Source organism: Haematobia irritans, chromosome 4 (assembly GCF_050003625.1).
Source record: "Haematobia irritans isolate KBUSLIRL chromosome 4, ASM5000362v1, whole genome shotgun sequence".
In the NCBI taxonomy this organism is placed as follows: Eukaryota; Metazoa; Arthropoda; class Insecta; order Diptera; family Muscidae; genus Haematobia; species Haematobia irritans.
This window is the reverse complement of record NC_134400.1, coordinates 3,044,724-3,064,143: the sequence shown is the minus strand read 5'-3', so window position 1 is coordinate 3,064,143 and position 19,420 is coordinate 3,044,724. Positions and strand designations below refer to the sequence as shown.

General features: G+C 33.5%; 1 protein-coding gene across 1 annotated transcript in view; it reads right to left on the bottom strand.

Moving 5' to 3' along the window:
* Positions 1–5,558, bottom strand: part of Mkp3 (Mitogen-activated protein kinase phosphatase 3) — a 35,586-nt gene extending 30,028 nt beyond the window's left edge. Inside the window, exon 1 of the mRNA XM_075305918.1 lies at positions 5,048–5,558. Coding sequence (XP_075162033.1) covers positions 5,048–5,558 — 511 coding nt within the window. The remainder of the gene's footprint in view (positions 1–5,047) is intronic.
* Positions 5,559–19,420: the final 13,862 nt, after the last annotated feature.

Here is a 19,420-nt window from a genome sequence, read left to right as displayed (position 1 = left end):
TGAGATGTTAGTTTAAATACAAAGGAAATTACCTGGTAAATCGAATTAGTGATATTTTCGAAAATAAGTTGCCACATTGCAAATATACAGTAATAGAGCAAATTATAAATTTACGTGATCTTTATACGAAAGACGTTACACTTGAACTTGGGGATTTTTTCACTTTTCTATATGTATGTCGCTATAATAAATGTGCAATTAAATGAAAAAAGCGCATAAAATGACATCTAAATTAATAGCATCTGGCTGATTTTAATTTAAATACATTTTCTCGATATGCAAATCGCAAAGGGGAATGGGAAGCACGTAACTATGAAAATATATTAAGTATGAAATTGATTAGAAGTATATATGTATAACATACAGAGAATAGAAAAAATATTCTTCAACTATCAATATTTATCGTTATTCTTCAAATATCAATATTTATCGTACCCTGAAAAAATAGGGACTTAATGTGAATTATTATGAAACCTTAAATTTTGAGTCGTAACATTTAGAAGAAAAGTATATTTTATGGGGTCTAAAATCAATATTTCTGGTGGGCACTTTTTTTGGCAGATCAAAATTATTATAACCTGACCACTATGTGGTTTAGGGTATAAAGACTAAAATCTAGATTTATATTGAGTATGTATAGTTTTTTTCTGAAATTAGTAAATCGTTTCGTTTTCCGCCCGCAACGAAAGCACCAAAATTCCTGATTGCTAGAGAAAGGGGTCCTCCTGCAATTGGAAGGTATTTTCTGTTTTTTTAGGGTCTTATGAAACGTACAGTTCAGTACAGCTGTGGGTCTCTTGTATGATTTCTCAAATTAAATCCGTACATAATTCTATGACTGTCCACTGTCTGTCTATTTGTTCTTACACCCAAAGAAATAATACTTTCCTCTGGAACTAAATTTTGGACAAATGAAATTCCCCTTTTTTATAAAGTATTTTCGTTTAGAGCAACAATCCCCGAATTCGTGATAAGATATTCAACGATTGTCTCATATTTTTTATTTGCTTTGAAATAAAAATTTTTTGCATCAAGAGAAAACTTGGCATGTCTGAAAAAAGAAAACTCTTCTTTCTGTGTACAAGCAACATTAGCTCCCACTAGCTATACAAAATCCTTTGCTTATTTACATTATCCTTATTTCATATAATCGTTTATAATTTAATGATGACAACCTAGAAGGACAACCTTTTTTGGATCGGAATTTAGCTTTTTTCAGTGTAGTACGCATATGAAAACAATGCAAATGAAAAAAGGTTTCAACAAAGAAAAACAGAATGAATTGAAAAAATAGAAGATCATAAAAGATTTAAGGCTTCATATTCTAATTAGGTTTGCATAGAAATAAAAACCAGTTACCGTAACTACTACATTTACTGACTGAAATAAAGCCTACTGCTGATGAGAGAGGGCAAGCGAATAGGCTTAAGATATCAATTAATTTATGATAAAAGCAGGAGAAGACCACAAAAATGAATCCCCACTTTCATCCAATTCACCCAAATTTCTCACAGACAGAAACACGCCAGAATCTTAATATCTTATCTTATGCAATTGTTTAACCAAAAACTCAATTTGTTTTTTTATATATTTAATTTGCACATCAAAAGCACAACAAAAAAATCTATCTTATCAATGGAACAAAGTATTATAGTATGATCGTCCACCTCCAGCCCAACTCTGCACCCTATCATCGAGCACATTCATAAACGATGGAATGAGTCCATAAAAACAAATTAATAATTCTATTTATTCGGGATAAAAATAACAATAATAACAACGGTGTTTTCCCCCGTCGATGTGAATGTGGACCCGGAGAGATAGTGATGGCTTTGGGGAAAGGTGTATGAAAAGTAGAAACATTCTTGTCAGTAGTATAGCAAACTAACGGGGTAGAGGTGTTGGTAGGGGTTTGTCTATATCACATACTAAGGGGTTGAGAATATTTCAGATAACCCATTTGGGTGCACTACCATGCATTCACACTTTACCACTGCCATTCATAATGCCATTTTCATATTTCTACGATTTTTTTTTCTATTTTTTCTATCCATAGATAACGTCGTTGTATGTCAATCACAATTCATTCATACCAGCAAAGGAATGGGGAGTAAGTTCTATTGGATGAGTGTGTGTGTGAGAGAGAGAGAGATATAAATGAAAGCGAAAAAATAAAAAACAATGGCAATGAATGATTAAATAAAGACATATGTATACGGCAATTATCGACAATGACAGCTGATTACCATCCCTAACGATCCATGCTCTCTTAAAAGGTTATAACTGAGGCTAGCAAACTGCTTAGATAAAGTCCTAAAAATTACGTATTTTTGGTATTAATCTTACATGGATACATCCCGGAGGAAATTTGCCACAATCATAGTTGCATGAAATTTTATTTGATATATCGAAGTAATATATATCAATAATATTCGACTTATACAATTCGTATTTCTCGGTTTGCGACATTTCTCGAATATTATCCCCCATATACAAAAAGGATAAAGAAAACTTCAAGTCTACTTTTGCCATATAAATTCATTCGATATACTTTCAATAAACTGTTTTGTGATTCATTGAGATTTCTCTAATTATTTTTCTTTCCTATGACACAATAAAAATGTAATAACTTAAAAATTTTTAATGAAACCCCATTCTCAACATAAATTCAACTGGACTTACACATTTCTCATATTTAGTACATCTTCGGATATGTTTCAAATTTGTTTGATTGACTGAACTCTTGACCCAGTTTTTGAAAAGCAGTTGAAAACGTTTTCAGAAGATTTTGAGAGTATACTTTCTTTAAAAAACACGTATTATTTATTTTGCATTAAAGACAATACCCTACATAGAGTATTTTCTATTAAAATTATAATAGAAACAAAAATATTTTAAACGTGGAGCAATATCCAACATATAATCACTAAACCAGTGAATGTTAATAACTCGGTGGTTATCCATTATCTATGTTAATGTAACATGGGCCTAGTTCAAGTTTCGGGCGCCAAGCTTTGAAATATCAGCGATGCTTGCGTGGAAAATTTGGCCACAGCAATAGCAACAAAATAATGACACTAAGAATATCATTCTGTTAATTCTGCTGCAGAAACAAAATATAATTTATAGAATTTTATAGTAACCACAACCTTTCGTGTTTGGGAATGAGTCCCAACATTCTATTTTGGTAATTCATTGACTAGTCTAGGATTTCCGGATTGCTAAAATTGAAAACATGGCATAAAGGCTTTACAATATCTGAATTAATATTCGCGGCTCATATCATTCTGCGTCAATCGGAACTAAGGTCGTTTTCAATTAATTTTGATCTGGAATATCCAAATTTGTTCGTCGAATATAATTTTTGTGTCCTCTGTATATAGAATTCTAACACTTTCGAACTGAATTCATTCATATTGAATGACATATTGGAATACTAGTTAATCTTTGTGATGTCATATAAACCATAATTGGAATGAATTAATATACGAATGTGAGTGAATGTTTATTCACTTTATTTGCTTTTAAAAACAAAATTGTAGATCAATACATTTGTAGTTATTCCATTTATGGTTTTTGAGGCAACAAGGATTAGATTTTATTAGCCTTCACATTTCACGTACATACTTTGAAAAACAAAACTTCAATGAAAATTTAAGTTATTTTGGTGTAACATAAAATTGTATGTTAGAATTAATTTAAATATATTAAATTTAATGTAATTCAATCTGTATAATTTTTCATTCTATTAACAGTTTATTTTATGAAGTCACATACAATTTTGAGATAGAATTAATTTAAATTCATTTAAATTAATGTAATTCAATCCATCTAATTTGTCACAGTAATTTATTTTATAATTCCTTTAAATTTGTCAAAAAGCTCGAAACCTGTTCGTTTCTTTTACGAAATTAAAATTATTTGAAAAAGGTCGCTTTTCAACGAAAATAAACAGTGTGTATTTTAACCCTTTAACTACCGAAATAAACCTAATGTTACAAACTTAAATTTTTCTTCTGTTTTTACTTGTATTAACAGCATGTAGAATAAAAATTCTAATTCTGAGGACCTACCTCAATTACTTCAAGAGCTATATGAGTTTGTTCTGAAAACTTGATTCTTGAATTGTGACCAAATAGCTCTATGAAAATAAGTGCTATTTGACCTATTATACCTATCGAAGTGTGAGAAAAAAATACAAAAAAAAAATCTGAAACAATATCAGCTATAGTTTTTGTACGAATGTTCATTTACTAGAGACATACAGTAGAAAAATGGACTCAAATTTTCGTATTTTTCGTTTATTGCTAAAGAAGTTTATAAAAATGCATTTTAGTGCTAACCAATATGTAAAATATTTATAGTTTATTTAGATTAAAGCCTCTACTTTAAACTAACATCGAGAAAAAAGTCGAAACTGAACGGGGAAATAGAGTTTGGTGTCGTTTTCGAATGTCCTCCTAGGTGGACATCGGTAGTGAAAGGGTTAATTTGTGTCACACTTAATAAAAAGTATCAATTTAACTAATTTCACTGCTACTAAATTACATTAAATTTCATACATAATACTGCGTTAAAGATAAATTAATGTATAATAAATTATATAATATAGAATCAAAAATTTATAAATATTTATTTAATTTTAATTAAATAAATATTTAAATATTTGTAGTTAAATTATTATTTAAATTGAATAATAATAGTTACAAAAATTAATTATAATAAGCTCATAAGCAAAACAATTCATTACCAGTTTATCTATGGTAAAAGTCGACTTGAATTTTTCTTTAAGTTTAATCTTTAATAATTGTGCTTAAAACAAATAAACAATAAACGACATCATTAAAAATTATGTAATACTGTGAATTTGAGGTGAAAATAATCGCCTTTTTAGTAAAGCAACTAAGCAGACAATCTCTTAAAGAGCATATAAAATCTCGGCATAAAAACCGAATGCTTTAATTGTGTCATTGAAGTCCCTTGAAACATACCGATTATTCGCTATTATAATCCAGATGAAATCTGTTTAGATAAATATCAAACTTACCTCGCAAAGACACCACACGACAACCATCCTGTTTAAGACGTTTGTGTAGAATGTTAATGGTAGTATCAGGTGTTACTCCCAATACAGGTCCGGTACCATTGCCACCACCTACATTGGTTGAATTCAGGTCCATGGTATTTGTTTGATAATGACCCTCGGAACCCGACGTTGAGGTGGAAGAGGAATCATGTGGCTGATGCCCTGTGGCACCAACGTCGTTGTAGAGCACAAAAAGACTAACCTTATAGCCATTATGGATGCGCTCTTTCAATTCGGGTGATTTGATGGTAGACAAAAGATCTATTTTTCCAGCCGCCAAACGTCTCAACATAATGCTGGGTATTGAGAAATTGACGGCTGAACGTATATGGCACTCACTGAACTCATTTGAACTGCGACAGTCCAATATGATTAAATCTTTGGCATCACGTAGTGAGGAAGAGGCGGATATAGAGCGCAGCTCTGCTTGCAGCCACTCCTTGCTAATTAATTCATATTCTGTTTCAGGCATATTGCTGCAGTAGGTGTACAAGATATAGGCCTTTAGATCACAGATCACCCTCTTATTTTGTGTTTAAACAAGTGTGTGTGGTTTTAGACCTTCCTTTTCTGCGTGAGAGATAAGAGATGCTTGTTTTTTTCTGTTTTGGATTTGATGGCCCAAATCTTTTTGTTTATGATGTTGGCTATTGGTATTTGGCTAGAAGGTGGACTGACCGACCGACCTTATGATGTTTTGTTTGAGTTTATTTTAGCACATTATTGTTATCTTACGAAATTCATCAACAATTTGTAATTTTTCTAATTTCTAAACACACTCCTCTCACAGCGACAACGAATAATGGCGAAGACGCAAAACTGACAAAAACAAGAATCTCTATTTGTTATCGTTTTCTTGTTGTAGTTGTCTCCCGTTTTTCATCTGTTTCTTCCGAGTTTTTTGTTTTTCATGTTTTTTTTTCATAAAAGAACATCGACGACTACCGACCCTACCTACTACCAATTTTCTTCATCTACACATTGATGCATTTATTGTTGTTGTAGTTTTTGTTGGCTGTGTCTTTCCCTGTAGTATTATTTCTGTTGTGTTGTTTTGCTGTTATTTTCTTCTTCTTATTTTCGTTGCTGCTTTAGTTCCAATATTTTTTTCTTATTATATTTTTTGCTGTTTTGTTTGTTTGTGTCAACTTGACATTACTCATGGCTTTATTTTCTGTTTTATTTTGTTGTTATATTAGCTCCGTTCGAGAACCCGATAATTTTTGATAATTATTACAAATTTTTACTGGAAGTCGTTCGTTTACACCAAAACGCCAACAAAAGAGAGCCGGAGAGAGACAACATTTGACAGTTATGAGATAGAGAAATTGCAAGTTTTTGCTAGAGATTTTTTCCCCAGTAAAATCTTGCAAACCATAGCATAGTTTGTCAGCTGGTTTATGATAACAAACAAAGTACCAATACAATGTACATGTTCGGCAACTACGATTGGAAGTTAAATATACAGGATTTATTTTTTGTTTTCAATGTTTTAGCAGCTGAAATTTTCAATGTGCAAATAGTTACTGGATACCGTTCGTGTACTTTTCAGCAATTTTAAGCAAAGAGTGTAAAATACACTCTTACTCTCTTGCTAGTTTTTACTGGATATTTTTTACTGGAAAAGTACGCGAACAGACCTATTGATAGCAAAAACAATAGATGATGAAGACGGGAGAATGGGCAACGTCATGCCAAAAGTTGCATTTACGGTGTTCGATACATACACGTTCGTTCATTTTTAATTTGCAATATTTTTTGTTAAAAACTCACAAATGATGTTAAATTTTGTGTAAATAATAATAAGAAACTTTTGACCGATGGTTCTACGTCATTCCCTGATATAAATTTCTTTTTATTCTTAGTTTAATTTGTGGAACAAAAAATCATAAACGACACGTTTGCATCGAACGCCGTCAATGGTTTGATACCCTCTGCTGCCATTTTCACATCTTCTTCTTCAATTGTTTTTGATTGATAGTGTACCTTTTTGGTTGTTGTAATTAAAACATCTACAATAAAACCACAAACATTTTATTTTTTTCAACTGTTTTTTTTTAAGATTTTTCACTTTTTATATAAAATTTCAATTATTTATAGAATTAAGAAACTTTCCATAGTTAGCTGACTTTTTTTTGACTTGCTTTTGTTTTTCCTTGCACAATAGAATATTTGTTGTTGATTTTCCTTTTTTATTTTGTCTGAAACACCAGAATATTCCTGTGTACATTTGTTTCTCTTATTTGGCCATTTGTTGATTGGTAACGTTTTGTTTTATTTTTTAATTTATGCAAATTATTATGATTTCTTGTATTTTGCTATTGAATTTAAAAAAAATCACACACACTCACACACCGAATTGCTTTGAAAGGCACTCCACACCAAAGAGCGAGCGTCAACGTACCGCAGAAACAAACCATCAACGACTACAGCCACGAGTAAAGTGTTTTTATCCATCACAAAAAACCCAACAAGCACCAGCTAGTACTGTATTGGTTGACTCTGCATAGAGAGTAGTGAGCAAGCGAGTTTAATGTTGAATACAGAGTATTATGAAAAACAAAACAGAGCTCAATTGTGCACCCATAGCTCTATCATATGCACACACTCAAACAACAGAGAAGTAAACACACAAACTAAATATTACTTTGCAAGCGATGAGCATGACGGACAGGTAGATAGATAGATAGATGTAGATGTTCGCTTTCCATAAACTAAGTTCGGAAAACATTCGAATACATATTTCTTGTAAGAGTGCAGATATAAGAAGACTTACTACACAGAGTATCCCCCTTACTTCTTATTGCCCTGGTCCACAACTTGTTACTCTCTTCCTCTATTACGCGTTTGTAATTCCTTCACAATCACCTTAACTAGAAACCGAACGATGATTGCCGCCGCAAATAAATCTCTCCACTCGTCAGTTTGTGGTGGCGGCAACAACAAACATTGTGTTCATTCTTCTTCTCAGATACAACAACACACCATTTCATTCATTCGAGAGCCTTTGAGATTTTTGTATTTTTTTATTTATGGCATGTGTTTGCTTTTGTTTTACGTTGTGTATTGGATAGCTGCTGTCATTCCGTGAGATACACTCAAATTTCCTATGCTCTTCGCTTTTGGGGAACTATGCGTACACAAACAATGAGGAGTATATATGCCTGTGCGCTTGCTAATACTCGCAGTAACAGTGATGATAAAATTAGTACGTTGGGGCTTTTAGAAAATCACGTTAGTACTTTAGGCCAGGAAACGAATAATGCTTTGGATTCGATGCGTTCAAAGACAATAAAATTATCTTTATTAGTTCAAAACATTTTTTGACATTTACTTTGGAGTTTTTTCGTAAAGTGTCAATTTCAAACATTGTTCGAAGAGGCCGGTATTAAGTTCGCATTATCGGGCCAAAAAACATACATTTTATTTTATTTTTTTTTATCCATCATATATAATACAAAAAGCCTTATGGCTAAAAATCTGTATTACGTAGCATATAAATCCTGAGTATCAATATGTAACAATCAATGATAATAATATCTATCCTAATTAATAATAAAAACTTATAAAAACAATAAAAAAAAAACAAAATAAAATAAAATATGATAACAACCGTTAATAATAAAACTGATAATAATGAAGTCCAGTTCAGGTAGTGGCAGTCATACATCAATAAGACCATTAGTAATAATTCCGTATAATCATAATCCTATAAAATGATTATAATAAGATGTAACCATCGAAAAATCGCGAATGACTATATAGCAAACCTAAAGATGTGAATAATTACAGAAATGATGCAAGATTTTACGACGAAACACATTATTACTATGGGATAAAATACGTAGGTCAAACGGCAGAAAATTCCAACACCTGGCAATCCGAACAACAAAATATCTCATAAACATCGAATTTCGAATGAGTGGCACACAAATCTGCGGATTACGTGCCGACCTACTAAACACAAAGGTCTACCATCCCTGACTACTTTATAAAAGTGTATAGCATACGATATCTTACAAAGTCCTCAAAAATACATCCCAAGAAGTCCTTCACATAACCCGGGATGTGATCACGCCCTCGAACCCTATACACATTTGAATTCACAAGCCTCTTCATGGAGAGCATATAACTATCAATCGTACCACTTCGAGACCATACATCACTTGAGACATCAGCATACTGTAGGCCACCCTACGCCTCACTGATTTGGGTAAGTAAATATTAGTGGAGTACAATATTCTCAAGCCACTCCAAACACGACAGCAGACAGCATCAATGTGCTGTTTAAAATTAAGAGAAGAATCAAGCACCACCCCAAGACACTTATGTATGCCCACAAACTGAATATTCTCACCTCCTAGGGAAATATTTAAATCGGGAAAACAATAGTCTAAAATGCCAAACATAATCGCCTTAGATTTCGATGAGTTTATGGATAGAAAATGATCATTAGTCCATGACAATGCAAACCGTAAGGTTCTATTCATAGTCTCCTCCAATAAATCAGGGGCAGAACGATCACCACTAAGAACAAGAAAAACATCATTCGCATAAATGAAGGACTCACAATCACAAGAACTTAACAGTCTCTGAAGCCCATCGACATACAAAAAAAAAAACAACAGAGGCCCCAAAACCGAACCTTGAGGAACCCCAGAGTGAAGTTCAAGCATGGACGACGATAGTCCATTGGAAGTAACAAATTGTGTCCTACCCTTTAAATATGAAAAAATAAGCATACATGCAGATATGGAAAATTTAAAATGGTTAATAAGTGTGGTGATCATTCGCCCATAATTTACCGAATTGAACGCCTTAGATAAATCAAGCGAAATTAGAGTACACAACTTATTCACATTGAGTTTCTCACGAATAGCATCAGTCATCCGAAGAAGCAAAGTTGTCGTATTGTACCCCTTACGAAACGCATACTGGTTGTCACAAAAACTCAAGTTCCACCCTCAAGTATCTGATCTTTTATCAAATGTTCCACAACTTTGGACAAGGCAGGTAGAATAGAAATAGGTCTGTAATCGTTCAGACTTTCCACCTTCCGTGATTTAGGCAGAGCAACCACACGCGCAGACTTCAATGCAGACGGAAAGACAGAAGTCATAAAAATTGAATTTATAATATGTACAATAACATCAGACACAAACGGGTAAACCATCTTTATGAAGTGAATCGGAATATTGTCAACGCCAACTGACTTTGAATTAATTTTCTGTAAAGCCACAAAAACTTCCCATTCATCCACACATCTAAAAGAAAAAGAGTCAAAAGCGTCATGATAACCAGCAAAATCAAAATCGAAAAATGGTGGCGCATTGCCAACAAAAAATGAATTCAGAGATTGACGTCAACGTCATCCATATATCTTTCTTTAACAAATAAAGGCCGGTGCTCTGTTCGGTTTTCGCGTTGAAACTCCATACAAAACCAAAAAATTAGAAAAACTAGCGAAATTTCCATTTGTGGTACTTTGTTTTTTTTTTCGAGTTGAAAAACTGTCGCAAATCGCGTAGTCAGTATTTCAGAACATGGCGCCATTTGCAATGTGAATTAAGAAATAATTTATTAAACTGATTTTTGTGAATTTATAATACAAACGTGGATCGCATTATTATTTAGAAATGTTATCAGATCGGTTGACAAAACAAAATATAACATGGAGTGGTATTTCCGTAATAAACTAGCAACCACCATCTAGCAACTCCATACTATATGGTGAAATATAAATAATATATATAACATGGAATTTAAACTCAAATGTTAATAAAATAAAAGCTTTATTTGGAGAATTACATTTTACAATCGTTTCTTTTGTACTGGGCATCGGGAGAGTAAAGACAACAAAAAATGTAAACAAAAGGAGGCACTGCAATTGATGTTGCAAAACAAGCATTAGCACTTCAACCAACATGTATAGTACGTGGTAGCAACGAATGGAATCACCAGAATTAATTGCTGTGTTCCAAAAAATAAAATACAGCATTGTAAAATAGTTTTTTTTTTAATCCTAAGCTATTTGCAAAATTAGTGGTCATGCTTCTTCTTTTTCAAATCAAAGTGTTCGTGTGTGTGTAAACTATAGATATGTTAACTAACTAATAGATGACCCATCCGTGTCAAACGCAGTCTGACAGTTCCCAATATGAGGAATAAACGAAGAAAATAGGGGGAATTCCAAATTCTCTCTGAGTTTCGTTTTTACAATTTTCCTGTTTTATCCACAATTTTAACATTTTTGATACACCAGATGATTTATAATCAAATTAAATATTAAAAAGTTTATATTTGAACAATAATTTTGCGACTAAAACCGCAGAAATACAAATTTTAATTTTGAGCAAATGTTCTCTTTGCGAAAAACACAAAACGAAATGTGATAAAAATAACCAAAGCAATTAATTTTATTCTACTTTTCATTTTTATTTTAAATTGTATTTTAATGTTTCAACTCGTACTTAGTTCCCATCTTAAAAATTAAATTTAGTATTTCGTGTTTTCAACTGAGTATTGTAACTTGTGCTCAAGAAGAAAGACAACTTTTTCATTGTGAGAAGAAAAAAATAAAAGTACTAATCAGCTCAAAATGTACCATCGGTTTAAAATGTTATCATTAACAACATTTCTGTGAGTTTTTAATGCATTCTCCATACTTATCTCTCGCTCTCGATTTTATTCTACTTTTTGTAAATACTTCTCTTTTTGCATGAGTTCATTGATATATTCCTATTGTTACGGAAATGTGTATGTGTGCCGATTCATTGAATTTTTCAATTTCTACAAACAAATACATTCTCACCGACAGCAAAATAAACCAAACTGTTTATGCTTAACAGATTTGTTGTACATATAGCCACAGTGGCCGCATCATAAAAATGCCAGTGTTTACAGTGGGTAGAAGAGTAAATACAGAATAAAAAATATCTTAAAATTAACTCCGAAAAATGAAGGAATTAGTAAGTTGGGGAATTTCGGTGTTTCATGTGGAAGGTGATTATCGAAAGCATAACTCTAAAAAAAAAAACAGTTCCAAATGTACCTTGTACATTACACGGTATCTAAAACAAAGTTCAAACAACGATATTATTTTTTTGTGTATGAATATGTTATATTTTTATACCTTCAACTATAGGATGGGGGTATAATAAGTTTGCCATTCCTTTTGTAGCACATCGAAATATCTATTTACGCCGAGTTTATACATTCCTACTCTTGGTGAAAGTGTAAGACGATCTAAGGTTAGGTTAGGTGGCAGCCCGATGTATCAGGCTCACTTAGACTATTCAGTCCATTGTGATACCACATTGGTGAACTTCTCTCTTATCACTGAGTGCTGCCGGCGTTCCACATTGCAGTGAAACCACTTAGAGAAGCTTTGAAACCCTCAGAAATGTCACCAACATTACTGAGGTGGGATAATCTACCGCTGAAAAACTTTTTGGTGTTCGGTCGAAGCAGGAATCGAACCCACGGCCTTGTGTGTGCAAGGCGGGCATGCTAACCATTGCACCACGGTGGCTCCCAAGACGATCTAACGATGTCCGTCTTTTTATTGTAATCACACTACAATAATGAAGCTATCGTCTGTGTCCGTCTTTTCATTGTAATCACACTACAATAATGAAGCTATCGTATTTTTTTTCTTTATTTGCCTTTATCGTCCCTCATATTAAACGATTCTCCGAACTTAAGCATAAAGGGTTCTATAGGATCTGGATCTATAAGATCCGGAATCTGATGTAGCCTCCTATGTAGAAATTTGAAGTTGAACTTTGTTAACTTCACCATTTGAACCGATCTTCTAGAGGGAGTATGTTTAATCATAAACTGTATATATCATAATGACGACGAGATTTTATCAAACGAAATTATTAAATGTAATCAATGATGGTGGCATTTAAGATTCAGAAATTCCCCACATTCATACAAGCGCACCAGCTAATGCTGGTGCGACCAGAGAAGAAATATGGTCCACTCAAACATGTTTCAAAACGAGTAACGTGTAAGATGTTTGTCGCAACCATGTTATTTTCCCGGAAATAATGTATCTGATTTCGGTAATCATGTTATGTTTGGCGAGAAAAATATATTTTGAACTTTTTTTAGGTGATCCTATTCCTTCTCTGCGTGTGGGCTGTTTAGTGTCTTACTTCCGATAGGTTAAGCAAGCAAGAACTTTGAAGTGTGTTAAACTAAGCTAAATTTATCCTCACCTGCATAGAAAACAAGTTATGCCTTTAGTAATGCCAAAATTTCCATATGTGGTACAATTTCATAGAGTCCAGGTTTCGTAACGGTCGAATTATTGACTATACAGGAAGGGCAAATTTTGGTTGTTTGAAACCTCTTCTGTGTTTTTACATGCTCAAACCAGTCCCTTCTTATGCCACGTTTTGCTGAGCTATGTACAACGTTAGGGTTAATATACCGTTGGCAATACATTCACTTCAAATCCATGAAGTTGAAGAGGCTTTTCAAGTAATGTTCACTCCTTTCAACCCTACCGCAATCTTGACAACTTCATTGCACTATTATCAAGGATGAACCTACTCTAACCACCCCTTTGACAATCCTTCCACAAAAACTTCACATTGCCATGTGGATCATCCTACTCCTGCTTGTTAAGTTTTTTGTCACTTCCTTATGGAGAAAAGCATTATAGATTGACCCTTCTTAGTGGTGTCGTTGAAAACTTTCGTTCCGTCACGATTTGCTTCATAGCGAAAAAATGTATCCTTCAACTTAACACGGACAACTAAGGTAGTGGTGTCATAGGGGGGCAAATTGCTTCCGCCCAGCAAATCACCTTCACAGACCGAATTTTTTCATAGGATTTTTCTCTCGATTCTCCTTGCTTAAATCCAAAAACTCTTCTTTTTTGTTGTGAATCTTTACGTTTTCTCTATTTTGGAGACCCAAATACAAAGTTAAATTCATATCCATGACCCTGATACTTCAAACACAGAGGGAGAGAGCAGAGATTCTCATGCGACCTCCGATGCGAGGGCACGGTACAAAAACAACAAGCCACAGAAGAGGGTGAACTTATTTCAAGGATATCAAAAGCAAATACACGCGCGTGTATGACTCTACAAAATAAGCAATCCCTCCCGCCTCGGTGCCTGTTGAGTAGTTGTTGTTACTACTGGTTTGTTTGGATTCCCAATACAGAAATCCTGCACAACCAAACGTTTTGGAACATTTTACATTTGGAGTTCTGTAACGGCATGTCAACGATTTATCATCAGTAACTTAATAAAAAGCAAAAATCAACACATGCGCTCTGCTATTATCCTTATTGGCAAAAAAATTCTCTCCACAGATTGCGGCCATCTCATGGGGTTGTTGGATTTTGTTCTTTTCGTTCTCAACAGGGATGAGATAGCCCATCATATATATATGACATCCCCTAGAGCAATACGTATCGGCGGGGCATGGACTCCACAAGTAGATGGATATAAACTGAGTTGTCGATGTGTGCCATATACATACATATAAGTGGAGCTTCACGTGTATGTATTTGTTCATGATAACGCCTGAGTATTGGCCAAGAGCACGTAAACACGAATTCATGAATGAAAACCCACGCAGGACTTAAAAATAACACAAAATACGAAATATTTTGTGTACATGCCAAGGCGAACAAGCCAAATAACTACGTTTTCAGCCAGACAGACGGACGTCCAAGCGGACGGACTTTCTTTCACAGATACAAGTCACCCGGCCACACGTTACACACTTTTTGGCATGAGATGATGAATTTCAAAGGCTTTGTGTATTTGTTGTTCTTTTTATTTTCAGAATTAAATCAATCGAATGAGAATGACTGGCCGAAGCTTTTTTTTGCATTTGAGTTTCTCTTAAAACAGCACTAGTTTACAAGACCTTATTAGTATTTATTGATATGTGTAACAATTTCGAAAAAAAATAATAAAGAGGTGCTAAATTGGGTGGGTCCCTATGGTCTGCATTGTAGTCCATTGTAATTTGCTAAATCGGCCTTTTAAAGGCTTGGAATTGTTTAACTAAATGGAGAATAAGCACATAAATATTGACCTCATTGCATATTTAGGGAAAATGATCTCAACAAATGCTAAAAACTTAAGCCCCGGGAGATAAGATCACGTAATAGTAGAGATTGTAGTTGGACTTAGATTTGTTGGGAATACGATTGTTCCAATAGTACACAAGATTCCTTTCTTTTCGCCATTCGGTCTTGGATTGTTGAATTTTGTAGTTCACATCTAAATGTTGAAAATATGTCTTAAATTTCATGTGATGTTTTGCCCTTAAATAAATATGAAGACGATGATATATAACGGTTCATTTTCATGGCCTAAACCACTATGGGGTCAGGCTATCATAACATTGATCCTATTTCTTAGCGATCGATTTGCATACATACAGGAATCTTCTTGAATCCTGACAGTGCTCTCTAAAACTACCCAAATAAAAACCTCATAGGATTGGCATCGGGCGAATTATTTGACAGCGACTGTACCCAGATGTTATTTTTGGATGAGGACCGTATCACATGTGTGTCGCAAGAATGTTATTTTCTCGGAAATTATGTATCTGATTTCGGCTAGCATTTTAAGTTTGGCGAAAAAAACACGGTTTACGACCGAATTTTTTGCGTGTCCACGGCTATAAAGCATCCATGATTGACTTGGTCAATCTCTTTTTCTCTTTCTCTCGGTTGACTTCTCTGGAGGATCTCTCGCTTATATATCTTAAGATTTCAGGAGACGGACTTTTGATAGCTTTTAGTGTAAATTTGGAAATCAGTAAACAGTCTTATATTTTCCTACATAACATCAAGCGCAGCCATTTTTACAAAAATTCTTGTAAATTAGTGTAGTTTCATGCCTTTTTGCGTTACAAAACAAATCGACAAAAAAAAACAAATCCATCCATCCACCTCTGCATTAGTGATAAATTGAACAACTCACCCAAACCTCAATATGTGTGTTTCTTATTCACATATGTCGACTTTTAAAACGGAAATGAATTCCATATATGATTTACCTAAGTATTAAAAGTATTTGAAAAACAAAAAAAAAGTATTTTCTTCAGAAAATTGTAAGCGTATATTTTTATTTTTTGAATTTATCTCATTGGTCTTGGCTACCTTTGACTAAAATAAGCCAGACCATAGCGGCCAACATCTCGCCAGTTTAGCCCAGTCATATACAAAACTTCACATGACGATGACATACTCAACATGATATTTGTTATCTCATGCCGCATGTCCGGCTGCGATAAAAATCTTATACTCTATGTTTCCCATACCGCCAAAATTTATCTGAACTTGAGTATAGGTTTAGAGAGAAATTTCTTCATTTCAGATATCTCGTTTAGACTTCCCGAATGTCCGCAGGACAAGCTTCACCGTGACACACGTTTCGCGGCCATTATATTCCTTGTGACAATCGTGATGTATGTACCAACAAAATTCCTTCCTCTAAAATCGTGGGCCTCGAAACTCCTTTATAGTGACAGAATCTAACTAGACATATTGGGAAAGTCTGAACCAAATTGCTTCAATTCCTTTCTCTTAAGTCTTGAAAATGAAGCTTCATCAGTCTCACATATGGAATGTTACCGTTTCGCTACAATGCAGGTTTATTTCAGTATCCTGAATTTTCCAACCTCCAGCAGTATAGCCTCTCATTGGTTCAAATATCTTTACGGTGTTTTTCCTTAGTCTATGAATGCTTCTGGCTTTATACACCAGCCAGAAGCAAGTTTCACACTGTGTATGACACCACTTACATGGAAAAAAGTTCTTCCCTCCCAAAGGAAATTTTAAACCAACGTACATCATTTTACGCATACAGCAATTCTATTTATAGACTGTAGCATTGTAACACAAGATTCAAAAAACTTTATTTAAAGAAAACAAGCTTCTTTAGTTGCAAACGCCATATCTTACACACGATTTATTTAATACAATTCTTGGGTTCTACAAAACAGAAGAAACTCGTTTATTAGAAAAGGACCGTAATTAATATAAACGAAATCGAAAGAGATTTTGAAATATTTTTTTATAATTTTTTTTTGTGATAACAGTTTGAATTCTTCATAGAAATAAACAACTTAACTCAATAAACTTACAGCCTATTTCTGCTATCCGAATTCTAGTCTTCGTTCGCATACAAAACGAATAACAGCTGATTTTGGTTTCTCCGAGGGGTATCGAAACGAAAGTCAATGCGAACGAAGACGTAACGTAAGCTCTAAAATTGGGTTTCTCTAACTCGATTCGTTCGCATTTTGACGAACTGAAATGTCAAAACCACTCACTTGGTAAAGACCTTTCGTTTTATGGAAAAAAGCATTTATAAATAGGAAAAACTTAATAATTGATAAATTGATTAAAGCTTTTATTATAAATATGTGATAAAAGTTAATTATATCGGACAACTGAACTGTAATTATTGTAGAAATATGGAAATACAAATTCTTATCTCTCTACGCGGGCTAATTTGTTAAAAAAAAATTATTGAGCTAAACCAAATATCAAAAGCGGGAAATGTTTGCCAAATGAACGGCGATGCCATATTGAATTTTATGGAAAATCATTTTTAAAATCTATGGGCCTTTTTCAGGAAATTGAAATAATGGAGATCTCGTAATGCTAGCATTTGACAGTAACGTTAGCCATGAGAACGAACGAAAGGAAGTTAGAGAAACCCAAATCTAGACGAAAGTGAGTGACTGCCGTTCGTTCACAATTGTTTTCGTTCGGATATCAGAAATAGGCTGTTAACCTTTTTATTGAAAACAGATTATTTTATCCATTTAATTGGATAAAATAATTGGAACACATTTTGGCATGGATTCTGGTCAGGGAGAAGTAGGAGGACGAGTAGTATGAACGGTGAGTATGGCCGACCTCCTCTTGTAAAGCTTGCATGAAATATTTTTTTGTATACTTAGTATCTTAATCGCCCCACTCACAAAGTTTAGTTTATGAGTGAATAACGTTTTGTGACATGACCAGTATGTGTGACGTCAAAAAGGAGAATGAAATGCCTGGCATCGACGAAGCAAAAGATAAATATATGCCGTTAAAATGAATCACTATGTTAAGAGGGCAATTGATTGATTTTTCTTCAATTTATTTGTTTTGAATTAAATGAAGATGCTATTAAAAAAAATAATAAATTCATTTACTTTAATTTAATTTGATATATTATAAAATTAAGTAGTAAATATAATAAGGATAACTTGGATTTATTTCAGTTTTTTTCTTTATTTCATTTTATACAATGTGAATTGCATTTAATAATTTAATCATCAATTTAATTGATTTGTAATCGAAACAATCTCTTAAATTTGTTAATAATTTTCCCCATCCAAAAATAACATTATGCTCTTGAAACATACATTTTTGAGGTGACCATATTTGCTCTCTGTTTCCATTTCGAGATCACTGATACGTAACTTCGGGCTTTTTGTTCGGGGGTACAATCAAATGAAACTCCAATTAACATCATTTTTACCATTAAGGGTATAAAATCCTTTGATGATAGGCACCTTATACATTTGAAACCTTCAACAATTCCTGGGTTTGGTTAAGTTGAGAGGAGGAGACAAATTAACCGATTTCTAAGCCGCTTTATTTTCAGTTTTAGTTTTTCTGATTATAACCCTATGACTGTTTTATGGATACTGTGCTCTCGACGAATTTCATAATTTGTTTCCATTTTACTGCGTTCAATCGGTTTAAATTCGGTAAATATTCGACTCCCAGATGTTGCGATCTGTATCTTGTAAATAGCGCAAAGCCCCGACCTCAACCCGATTGAGAATTTATGGTCAATCGTGGGAAGATGGCTGGGATTGTACAAATCAGCTCCATCAAAATTAGAAGACCTGTGGAAACGAGTACAGCTTGAATGGCAGAATATACCAGATGAAATTATACGGAAATTGGTTGAAAGTATGCCAAAACGTATAAATATGATATTAAAAAATAACGGGATATGGACCAAGTACTAGAAAATGTTCCAACTGACACCGGTATAGAAAACTGCAAAATTGAGTACATGCGAGTTTTTTTATGTTTATTTATATCTCTGAATTCTTTACTTTTTGTTTTGAGTTTTTTGTTGTTTTATTTAGAATTGAAGAAGGAATAAAGAAAAATATAAATTATTTTGAGTTTCTTTATTGCTGCTTTTTTATTCGTTTAGAATTGAAAAAAAAAAAATAATTATGTACACATTTCTGCACGCCACTGTATGTGAATTTATATTTACCTTTTGTTAACCGATAGTTAAAAATCAAAATGACCTAAATTCAATAAAATTGAAA